Source organism: Pinus tabuliformis, chromosome Q, assembly GCF_031772625.1.
Source record: "Pinus tabuliformis cultivar Carrire ecotype Pingquan chromosome Q, CPIR1, whole genome shotgun sequence".
Taxonomy (NCBI): domain Eukaryota; kingdom Viridiplantae; phylum Streptophyta; class Pinopsida; order Pinales; family Pinaceae; genus Pinus; species Pinus tabuliformis.
Window position 1 is genome coordinate 606,391,970 of NC_142296.1, and position 12,890 is coordinate 606,404,859.

General features: G+C 43.0%; 1 protein-coding gene across 1 annotated transcript; it reads left to right on the forward strand.

Annotated features, from left to right (window-relative positions):
* Positions 1 to 12,075: 12,075 nt before the first annotated feature.
* On the forward strand, positions 12,076 to 12,423 carry LOC149220909 (uncharacterized). The gene has a single exon (XM_089387244.1). It carries the CDS (start codon positions 12,076 to 12,078, stop codon positions 12,421 to 12,423), a length of 348 nt encoding a protein of 115 aa, XP_089243370.1.
* The last annotated feature ends 467 nt before the right edge of the window (positions 12,424 to 12,890 follow it).

Below are 12,890 nucleotides of genomic sequence, written 5' to 3' on the forward strand. Positions count from 1 at the left end.
GATCTCAACCTAGGTTGAAGCAATAGAGATAGCGATGAGGTTGTACGAAACTCTGATACAGGATTGGGGGTTGGGAGTTCAGCAAATCCATGCGCAAATACGAAACCTGTGTTTAGAAATGCAGAAGTTAAAACAAGAACAGTCACCTTGCCCAAGAGCCCGGGAGGAAGTATGGTGTATAAAGTGTCGAAGCCAGGGTCATGATAAAGATCACTGTTTAGTGTTTGAAAGCTATGTGGTAGTGAGGGGACCAACGTCATTGCGACCAGAGGCATGGGCAGGGCCAAGTGTGGCACCCACACTCTGGTGCGCGATATGCTAGGAGGGAGGAAAGCATGCCACGAACAAATGTCATCTATTACAAAACATGAGACCCCCCCCCCCCCCAGCAGCTATTTTGCAACTTTTTCATATCGGTGGGCCATGAGGAATGAGACTGTCATAGTTATCAATTATTGATGGACCAGTCACCTGCCTATAGAATGCAGACTAAATTGCAAGGTCAGGATCCAGTCGCAGCGATAGGGCGCAGTGGGTTCTAGGGACATGGACAAGGATGGGGAGGAATGGGGCTAGGAAGGGGTCACAACTTCATCTATTACAACTGTGGAGGACCAGGTCACTATGCGCGGGACTATACTAATCCAACCAGAATATCATGCCCGTACTGCGAACAATTTGATCATGAACTGATAGATTACCCCACACTGATAGCATAGATTCGTGAGAAAAAGGCAGCACAACCTACGATGACACAGAATGTCCAGATGATGAAGTCCAAACCGTGCAAAGAAGATCCCAACCTAAATATGGTGCTCAGAAGTGGCACAGTCACAGGAGAGGATAAGGGGAAACCAACCAAGAAGGACACAGGAATTCACAAGGTGATAGATCTGGAAGCCAGGGAGAGCTTCGCGGCGGTCTCTACCCCAGGTAGTAGGGATCAATTTGAGCGAAGGGATCCCTCGATGCTGACTACCTTTTTAGAGACATGCATGAAATTGCTTCACGATAATAGAGCGGTTAAGGGCTTGCAAGAATTGATAAATAGGTGCGCAGGGTCAAGTGAACCTCACATGATCCGAAAATTAGGAAAACATGCATCATGGACTAGGTGGGAAATGTGGTTATCAACACAGATTGGTGACTATGAGATGGATCAAATCATCCTGGAACTGTGTTATCGGGAAATCTACTGTCCACTCAGAGCTGCTAGTCCCACTAAGACTGGTAGCTATCTTAGAAACAAACAAACTAAAACTACTTTCGTTTTCCTTTATGAGAAGTAGATGAGAGTGGAATGAAGGACACCAACCTCGGTCTTGCACTTGGTTCCTTTCTCGGTTCCTCTCCCTTCTGGCAGATCCTTGCCACTTCTCCTTCATCTACCTAGCTTCAAAGAGCACCTGTGGAATCAAAGCAGCATAATACTATCGAAGAACAGAGATCTAAAATCATAAATGATATAGGACCAAATGTATATTGACCACACAAATGCATATATCATCAAACATACAAGAATGTGGAGGAAAACTTGAATAACTTTATTAATATCAAGAATAAGCAAAGAGGATTAAAACCAATTGTTCTAACCTAACGTCATCCTCCAGCATGAAAGCCCTTCTTTCACCTCATGAAAAGCTTAGATCACCCAACACTATGATATTCCAACAAGAAACCAATAGCACTTCCTTACAAGATACAAAATTCCAGCGTCCTGGATCTCTGGGATGAGGGATCCATATATAGATGATTGCAGGGGGGTGAGTTAGCTTCTAGGATTCTGATTAGTGTCCTCTCTCTGATAGTTCTTGATTCCAGTTGGAGATTGATGATCTCTTACTCATCCCTGGGCGAATTCCGAGAGGCAAGTGTCACAGGAGAAGTTTCTGGAAGATTCCATGATCATCCACCTCGCAGACTGACTCTGCCATTTGTCCACTCTCACCCATCACACCCCATAGAAGGGCTTTTTGGTATGCATTGCACCTCTCGTGTGCATTAGGTGGGATGCATTGCACTTTGACCATGGAGTAGGTGAGATAGTCCAGTTTTGACTAGTTCTGAGCAGTTTTTCATGGAGAACTTCTGGGAGATGATGTAATCAGCTGACCTTGTTCTTTTAGGGTATGGAACAACATTTTTAGGGACTTAGGAGCCCTTGGTTTATGGACATATTTGATTGTGGTTGCAGTGCCCAAAAATGTCTATAACAGTTTCCCCCTAAAGCATGAGGTCGTTAATCTTTGATGTAGGGTGAAATGCTTTATCATGAGGATCCGAAGTTTTTTCGAGCTGGAAGGCGACCTGTAATAAGATGCAATACAATACATTATCTTCATAATATTTTTCATGATCTAGCTAAGGCGGGCATTCCCATCCTTAGCTTTATAAATTCATTTTCATGTACATAAGATAGACAACCGTCTGTGCAGGAGACTGATGATTCTAATAGAGTCATCATCCTTTGATTCGGATGATCATCTGTGTAGCAACAATGTACATTTGATGTCTTTATTTTTCTGAATATATCACAGCCTGGATGGATGAAACTAGATCCGAGGTATTCAAACTTGTTCAATCTTCACTCGGAGTACAAGTCGATCCATGTGAAAGATGTTCTGGAGTCAAACATGGAAAGACATCGCCTGATTACCAGCCAATGATGTAAGCTATTAACAGGCGTGAGAGGAATCACCGATAATGATGATGACCCTCAAGGTACTACAGTACAATTCGCGTGGTGTGAATAAGGGACTTGGCGTCAAACACCACGCAAAATATTTCAGTCGAAGGTCATTGATGTAAACATGTCACAGGAAGTGAGAAACATGCCATTGAGGCATGCAAGCTTCAAAGTACTGAAAGGGTTGTTCCTAAGTCGACTTCTTGGATAATGAGCTGATGTCGACAAGAAGCGACTCGCCGTAGGAGGGCCTTAATGAATCCCACATCTATGACGTGGAACGGAGTAAATGATTTGGAGGTGAAAACGATATGATGATACAGGGTTCAGGGTGGCGGTCATGAAAGAGTGGAGCGCAAATGTATTGCAGCGGATGAGACACAGATGAATTCTTTGAGCGACTTCTCTTGAACATACCGGCGACACTGACATGATGGATTGGTAGCGTTAACCCCAAATATGGATGGTGTGATGGACCAATGGTGATATGACCAGTGAACAGAACAACCCAACCCAACTCGGATGCAGAGTGAAAGTGTCATGTTCAAGAGCGACTTGCTACCAATAAAGTTTCTTTAAGTTTTCTTCCCAATATTTCCCCAGTCATTGCTGACCAGTACCTCTTTATTTTTGTCAGGCCTAAGGAGGATAACATATGCTTGTTCTATAATTTTCCCTCTGGGCAAACCCGTCGCTATATTTTAACGAGCCTAGCAACAGTGAAACTCATTCTTGTCTATATGGACAAGTTTGTCACTATTCGGTCTTAACGAGTTTAACGACAAAGATAACTCGGTCCTTTTCAATTTTAGAGAGTTTGAAAGGGACGTAAAGAAACTCCAATAATCCTTTTTTGTCATGTAATCCCTTAAGTCTAAAAAAGTATAAAATAATACGAAAGGGATGAATTTTCGGTAATTTTAACGAGCCGAACAAGACAAGCGCTCGATCTTTTTGTGTAATAATCCCTCAAGTCAAAAAAGATTAAAATCTAGAAGAGGGATAGCACTTCCGGTCACTTTAACGAGCTGGACAGGCCAATCGCTCAGAAATATTTTCATATTTTATGAGTCAGGTGAAAAGAGCTTAAAGGAGACTCGTTTTTGAGGAACGAGTGATAATTTCTGGTAGCAACTGATTCCAGGTAAGGTTTGGAATTTTCCAATCATGGCAGTGTCACAAGGATGGCTAACAGGGTAACTCTTCGCAGCTGTTCCTCAAAAGGGGTAAACAATCAAATGGAGGTGAATGATCGGCTAAAACAGAGTGGTGGTGATGATGAGAACATGACCAAGGCTCAAAAGCTGATGATAATGCATTCACAATGGTTATTTACTGGAAAATTGGTTCATTTTTTAATGAGCTTAAACTCTGGGGGAACGTTTGCTCATTTCTTATGTTTAATTTTTAACGAGCTTGAACTCCACATAAAAACTGCTCGTGCCAGTCATATAATAAGGATATCTCATCTAAGATGCCATTTTTTATGGAGCTTGCACCTTTCAAAGTTTTGCCCCGAATCCTTTCTTTATGCAAGTTAGGAATGACCAATCCTATGAGTTTAAATGGTTGAGAAACTACAAACTACGAAAATAAATGGTCGCTCTTCGCTTGCATGCAAAAAGGTTTGCATGCCCCCAGGTATAGTGAAAAGTTTCCAGGATACCTTATGAAAGCTCCCCATCCGCGTTGCAGACAAAATGCTTCCTTGGCGATGTCTACCGAAATAGACAAAGGTGAGTGGTGTGGTCAACTCCACTCACATAACTTTGACGAGGGAATCTTATTCCAGTCTAATCCCATTTTCCTAAACAGACAGGTGTGTCAGAATAGTCATATATCCTCTGCGGAAACCTACCCTATACCCAAGGTTTTCCTGCCGAAACAACCAGGGTGCATGCCCCCTAGGTTTCAGTCATGTCCTCCCGAATCACTCGCGCTCATCAGGTGGATGGACTGGAGATTGATGAGACATTCCTTGCATGAAAAGACCATTTAGGGATGGTATTTGACTATTTTCTATGTGTGAGCCAGGAAATGACAGCTGGTCTACGAGCTTGACCACTCTGTCTTCGTGCAGAAAACACATTACTCTAAAGAGTGAGGAGACAATGGATCCCATGCAATAAATATAGTCACGTCCAAGAAGTAGATTATAATCCAGAGGTCCTTGGACAACCATTATGTTCATGTGAACGGTTTTCCTTCTCAATGTTATCGGCACATTGGGAAGGATCCCTAACGGTCGACTGGTTCCTTTGTCAAAGCCTGTTAGATTCCTCATCTTAGGCAAAAGTGATGGCGAACCAAGCACTTTCCAAGTAGTTGAGGAAAGGATACTCACAAAGCCCCTTCATCTATGATGGTACCAGCCATGACCATTCTGTATATTTGTGCAATGATTTGGAATGGTACACTAGCCGGTAAACGGGGTCTGCCTAGTAGGTTCGAATCGAAAGAAATGACTACGTTTCTTGGAGGTGGGACCGAATAGACGGCCGGATACGACTCTGATGAACTTCCTTCCTACGGTAAAGGAACGGATAGACTGCCCCCATGTTCATCGGAGTCTGTGTTTATGAAAAGAATTTGGACGATGTCATTCTGATTGTCTCCGGTGATTGTGTCATCTGAAGATGGACCTTCCGAAGACAAGACCGGGTCAACTTCTGCCTTAACCTTTTGACTTTCATTTGGTATGGGTTCAGCGGGTTTATCTTCAACGACAGATGCTTCGACCGAACACAATGGCGTGTTAGTTGGATTTTCAACCAGTGATGGACTTGGCAAGAGTTTCTTATATCTAGGAGGAAGCCGTAACGGTGAAGCCGGACGGTCATCCAAAACTCTTTTAGCTTCGTCCAGGAAGGGACAACGGTGGAGGGCATGATCGCCTTCACACAGTTTACAAGGAAATTTACATTTTCCTTTTTTTCCAGGGACTTCATTTTCACTAGTTGATGGTGTACTCTCAACATGATCGTCAGAGGTCGATGACACTGGATTGTGCAAATGGGGAGACCAGTCCCTTAAGATCCGAGGGATGCAAGGACAATCTCGATGATAGTGGTCTCCTTTGAAAATGACACATGGTGATTTAGGCCTGGATGGTGTAGTGTGTCGATTTTTGCTAGACAATGCATGGTTGCCATTTTTCACCTTTGGCTCCTTCTTCTTCTTTTCCTTCTTCTTCTTCTTCTCCTTCTTCTTCTTAGTTACTTGGTTTTGGGCCTTACCGGCTTTATCAATCGAAAAGGAAGGAGGAGAGGGAGAATCGGATGAAGTAGAAGGTTGGGGGGTAACTTTGGTATCATCTAGTTGCTGACTTGATTGTTCAAGAATCACAGTGTTCTGAACGATGGAGGTCAAGAAGAGCCATACGGGCAAGCAAATTGTCAATCCTGGAAGCGACAATGTGGCCATATGAGGTGCACCAACATCTCCCCAAGAGGAGAAAGGACTAGGATTTCCTCCAAGGGGAACTCCTTGGTTGGTGGACTCCATTTTTCTCAACCTAAGACCAACACGGGAATGGTGATATTATTCCGATTAAAATAAATTTTAGACGCTTTGACACAACTTGTTTTTTCAATTTTTAAGAGTCGAGAAAGAACAAAAGATGACTCTAGTCGCCTTTGATTTTTAATGAGACTGAAGTGACAAGTGCTCAGATGGACATTTTCCTTTAAGGAGTTTGAAAAGGAATGAAAGAGACTACTCTGGAAATCTAGACAGAGGGATTACCAAACCAATCGCAAAACTGCAGAATACTTTTTACGGTACGGAAGTCAATCTTCTTGAATGCTGTGTTCAGTGCATTGCGATCGATAGGGCGGCAGACACAGCTTCCTATGGATAAAGGATATAGCCTATTGTGGTCTCCCAATATATACTCAACGGTACATGGGAGCACAAGTCCGTACTGGCACTTGTCGTCTCAAAGAGGAGGAATCACCCAACCAATAGTGAAAGCGATAGTTACCAAGCTTTATGACGCCGGAATACGTCTCTAGCCTAGACTTCTAGATGTTGTGCGTTAGGTTCCAAAGTGTTTTTAGGTTCATTAAATTTATTTTATAGTTGATCTTTTTTAACAAATTTTCCTTTCAGGTTCACCACGTGATGTAGATGTACAATTCCTAAAATGCAATCTAAGATGATAAACAATCGTTTAATCTTCTTTTTGCAATGAAAATCCTAGCTACTAAAGAAAGAGAGATGATATTCTTTCAAAATAGAGCAGAGAGCACACACTAGATGCACTGTCCTAAATCAAACCAACAAGCAGTCTAAATCCAAATGCACATGCATGTATTTGTTTTCAGCTTTCTTAATGTGTGAATGACAAGAAGAATGCTAAGTACAAATATGAATTATCTTTTCAAAGTGACAGTACTAACAAATTTCTCTTCAAAAACGAAAGGAAGATAATGACGACACTTTACTATTTTGAATTGAAAACTACTTTTGACACTTGAAAAACTACTAATTCAAATCAAATACAAGAGTAATTGTATAATCGACCATCAAGAACAATAGAATTCCTTTCTTTGACTGAAAACGACACTTGCGACACTTTCAAATCAAAAGACGACAGTTCGACTATGCTACTACTTTGTAAAAGAGAACTGAAAATGGCGGAAAATACATAAAAACACTCACAGTTCTTTGCACAATGGAGGTGGAATATTGGAAAGGAAGGGGGTTTCCACAGTGGTATACTGATCACAAACAGCAAAACTCCAGAATACAGTTGAAAAGAGTGAAGAAAAACCAAAACCTGGAGGCAAAATTAGCCTTTTTCTGATCATCACACCTGTAACACAGGGAAACAAGGATGCATCCCACCTACTGCACACGGGAGGTGCGATGCATACTGGTTTCCTTGAAGAGAGGGTGCAATGGTACCAGGACGAGACTTTACTTGGCTCTTGGTCACAGTTTGCAACTCAGTTCAGGGATTTAGGCTGAGCAAATGATGTACAGTAAATAGAAATCACAGGGGCTGATCTAATGAGGTTACTAGGGCCACCACTAGGGCAATTAGAAGGTTTGCAAATCAATTGTTCAGTTTATAAACAAAACCCAGAGATAGACTGAAGCAACATTGATCTACTTTGCACTTGCATAGCAAATGCAGTTTGAAGGCTAGCTGGCTTGACTTCAGGCTCCATCTGTAAGTTTATAAAACAAACAAATATAGACCAACAAACAATATATTCGCTCCCCGATGGAGTCGGCATTTTGTTATCGGGAAATCTAGTGTCCACTCGGAGCTGCTAGTCCCACTAAGACAGGTAGCTATCTTAGAAACAAACAAACTAAAACTAATTTTGTTTTCCTTTATGAGAAGTAGATGAGAGTGGACACCAACCTCAGTCTTGCACTTGGTTCCTTGCTCGATTCCTCTCCCTTCTGACAGATCCTTGCTGCTTCTCCTTCGTCTACCCAGCTTCAAAGAGCACCTGTGGAATCAAAGTAGCATAATACTATCGAAGAACAGAGATCTACAATCATAAACGACATAGGACCAGATGTATATTGACCACACAAATGCATATATCATCAAACATACAAGAATGTGGAGGAAAACTTGAATAGATTTATTAATATCAAGAATAAGCAAAGAGGATTACAACTAATTGTTCTGACCCAACGTCATCCTCCAGCATGAAAGCCCTTCTTTCACCTCATGAAAAGCTTAGATCACCCAACACTATGATATTCCAACAAGAAACCAACAGCACTTCCTTACAAGATACAAAATTACAGCCTCCTGGATCTCTGGGATGAGGGATCCATATATAGATGATTGCAGGGGGGTGAGTCAGCTTCTAGGATTTTGATTAGTGTCCTCTCTCTGATAGTTCTTGATTCCAGTTGGAGATTGATGATCTCTTACTCATCCCTGGGCGAATTCAGAGAGGAAAGTGTCACAGGAGAAGTTTCTGGAAGATTCCATGATCATCCACCTCGCAGACTGACTCTGCCATTTGTCCACTCTCGCCCATCGCACCCCATAGAAGGTATTTTCAGTATGCATCGCACCTTCCATGTGCATTAGGTGGGATGCATCGCACTTTGACCATGGAGCAGGTGAGATGGTCTAGTTTTGACCAGTTCTGAGCAGTTTTTCATGGAGAACTTCTGGGAGATGATGTAATCAGATGACCTTGTTCTTTTAGGGTATGGAACAACACTTTTAGGGACTTAGGAGCCCTTGGTTTATGGACATATTAGATTGGGGTTGCAGTGCCCAAAAATTTCTATAACAACCTAGGCTCAAATGCAAATGTACTACCTAGACAGACGTGGGAACGCATGGGCAAGCCCACGCTACAATGTTCTCATATTCAATTGAGGATGGAAAATCAACATAAGATCTTTCCCATGGGAAGACTGTAAGGGATTACGTTAGATATAGAAGGCGCGAGCACCTGAACAGAATTTGAGGTAATTGAAATTGTGGATGAAAGTAGCCCTTACCCTACGCTATTAGTAATAGACTGAGCCACTGAAATGAATGGAATTATTAATTTAAAGAAGCATAAAATGATCTTTGAGAAGAAGTCGCTGCGTGTAGTCATTCCATTAGACCTAGCTGAAGGACCGCGTTACATTGAACCCATGAGTGACGAAGGAAGTGAGGATGAATTAGATTGTATTTACAAAATCACTACACGATATCAAGTGGGGGAAAATCCGATGGCGGAGGGAAGAATATCATGGGAGCATGCAGACTCCTACACCGAAGATTCAGAGGAAGAAAATGAGTGATGGCATAACCAGCTGAATGAGGTAACCATGTTAAACTATAGTATGGTGACTAAATCACTGTGTTGCGTTAAAGCTCAGGATCGTGAACTACCAATGTATGATGGGCTAACAATAGTAGATGAATTCTAGATCAAATTTGAAATCACGGTACCAGAGCACCAGCAGTTTGGTGCACTGAAATGGGCATTGCACGTGATGCCTGTGTGGTGGTGGGGCACACACGAACCTTCGAGAATTGGCGCGACTGTAGGCACATGATGCAGATAAGATTTCGGAGGCCGGAACTATGCATAATAGAGAAATATGATGGACGTGATGATCCACGCATGCACCTAACCAGATGGGTCCAAGCCTATGGAGAAGTGCCTCAATAGGAATGGGTACATTTATTTTATCATACCCTGGACGTCATCCCCAGGAATTGGTATACTGAGACAGATCTTCGACATGGCACAAGTGAATGGGATATTCTACGCGAAGGGTTTCTGTCAACATTCCTCTTTGAGGATCAATGGATGGATACTGTGGACGAAGCGTTGTAGATGGTGAATGCCACTATGTTCAAAATACCATCAGAACCAAAAGAAATCGTGCAGCCAGACTGGTCACAATAGTTGAGTCGGGCCCTGGAATGTTACAATGTGCAGGTAGAAGATAATGAGGATGACCCTAGAAACATCAATATTCCTAAAACAAAGGGGAGTCGCAAGGTGCACAGACCAGCAATCGAGGATCCAAACATCACCGCACCACTGAAAACAAAACAAGTAAACATCGGAACGGAGGAAGAACCAAAGTATGCAACATTGGGATCCTCGGTGACCTGGGAATGATGAGGATAACCTTGAAGCTGGAAGAAAATCCAATTAAGCAACAGCCTTACCGGTTGAATCCAAAATACAAAGTGAAGGTCCACGAGGAGTTGGACAAGATGCTTGCAACAGGCATAATTGAACCAGTAGAGGAGTTCGACTGGGTAAGTCCCATGGTTGTACAGGAGAAAAAACAAAAGGGTGAAATTCGCATCTGTGTCGATCTTAGAAAGCTCAATGATGCATGTGTAAAACAACTGCGCGCCACACTGGGACACACTGGTTATTACCAAAAGTTCATAAAAAGCTACGTGCAGATCATGGTACCAATGGAACAATTGCTGAAGAAGGATGCTACTTATTGTTGGAATGAGGAATGCAACAGAAGCTTGGAAATGCTTAAGGAAAAGATGGCATCAGCCCCTATATTGGTCTTTCCAAAATGGGACATCGAATTTCATGTGCATGTTGGTGCATCGTGTATTGCATTGGGCGCAATACTCACTCAAGAAGGAGCGGAGGGAATTGATCATCCGATCGCATTCGCAAGTCAACGATTGTCAAAAGCTGAGAAGAACTACTCCACTACTAAGCAAGAAGGATTGGTGATTGTATACATGCTCCAGAAATACCACCACTACCTACTTGGAGGACACTTTAAGATGTATACTGACCACTCAGCGCTAAAATACCTAGTGAATAAGGCTGTGTTATGGGGGCGCATTTGTAGGTGGATGCTGTTATTTCAAGAGTACGACTTCGAAGTTAAGCCAAGATGTCTGAACGCAGGCCCAGACCACCTATCTCGAATTGAGAATGGAAAAGAACCCACAAACTTCGAGGAAGGACTACCGAATGCACAACTGTATGTAGTGCGCATCGCGGATGGCCATTTTGAGGGCATAATCCACTTCTTAACCACAGGAACTGCGTCGCAAGGATATTTCGTTCACCAGAAGAAAGAATTAGTGATACGCACAACTGACTTTACTGTTATTGCAGGACACCTCTACAAGATGGGCAATGACAGAATGTTATGCAGATATGTTCCTAAATTCAAGCAAGGACAGATCCTAGCCAAAGCACATGGAGGGGTTGTTGGAGGACATTATGTGGGTCGCGCCACAGCACAGAAGATTCTTCGTGCAGGACTATGGTGGCCAACTCTATGTCAAGACTTGAAAGCATATTGTTGGGCTTGCAACATATGTCAACGGACTGGGAAACCATCGCAAAGGGTGAAATGCTGCTCAATCCTCAGATGACGCTGCAACTATTAGAGAAGTGGGCAATCGATTTCGTGGGACCTATTGCACCTCAAGGGAAGACGGGTGCGCACTATATCATCACTGTGATAGAATATTTGACCCGGTGGGTAGAAGCAAAGCCGGTTAAGCACTGCACGGCTGCTACAACGGTGAAATTTTTGTTCGAGAATGTGTTAACAGGGTTTGGATGTCCAAAAATTCTGATGAGCGACCAGGGAACGCACTTTCTGAATGAAACAATCAGCGCACTCACTGAGGAATTCTAGATATATCATCAACAGAGTACACCATACCATCCACAAGTGAATGGGACCATCGAAGCATTCAACAAAATTTGGAGACTGCGTTGACTAAGGTTTGTAATGCGTAGTGAAATGATTGGGATTTGCACAACCCTGCTGTGCTATGGGCTTACCGAACCACGTGTAAGAAGTTGATGAGCCAGAAACCTTTCCAGTTAGTCTATGGTAAGGAAGATGTTATGCCCATGGAATATATTGTACCTAGTTTGCGAATCGCAGCAATAATAGGCATGGCCGACCGCGGGGCTTTGGAAGAATGGCTCGTGCATCTAGTGGAATTGGAGGAGGAACGATTTTTGGCTGGATTCCATCTGCAAGTACAAAAACAACGAGAGAAAGTGTGGCATGATCGCCATATCAAGGTGCGCACTTTCAAGGAGAATGATTTAGTATTACTTTATGACAGCAAGTTCAAGAAATTCCCTGGCAAGCTCCGAATGCATTGGTTGGGTCCCTATGTAGTCAAAGAAGTTATAGATGGAGGCACGGTCCAGCTTGCTAAGCTTAATGGCAACCCCTTCCTGGGAAGAGTAAATGGCAGTCGCCTGAAGCTCTACATCGGTGGGTCGACCACCTGACTAATCGAATAAGGACAGTCTCACCACTCCAACCAGTTGAAAGAGAGCGCGGGAAGATAAAGCAGTCTGGGGGGATGCTGTGCGACCACTGGGGTACGTGTGGATATGGTCCATCACAAGGGTCATGGTTGCATGGAAAGGGATGCGCTACTGCATTGACAAGCAAAGAGGTGACCATTGTTGTCACTGTTCATGACAAGATGTCTAAGTTATGGCAAAAGGGAGTGGGCAGCGGGCAATTAAGAGACAAGGTATGAACCGGATCTAGAATGATCTACCGCAAGCTTAACATAAGGACACTGGAAAAGGTGGGAGCCAACGAATTTCAATTTTGAAACACTTATAAATCACAAGGAGGCTTCCACCGAACAAGATGTGCTTCTGAGAACCTTAAGCTATTGTGCTTTCCCACCGCTATGGAATTCCTCATTATCTGCACTCAAGGAGTAAGGCTGAATGTTGTGATA

What these genes read in the sequence shown, in the direction of transcription:
- LOC149220909 (XM_089387244.1), top strand. Translation starts at nt 12,076, where the DNA reads ATGGCCGACCGCGGGGCTTTGGAAGAATGGCTCGTGCATCTAGTGGAA.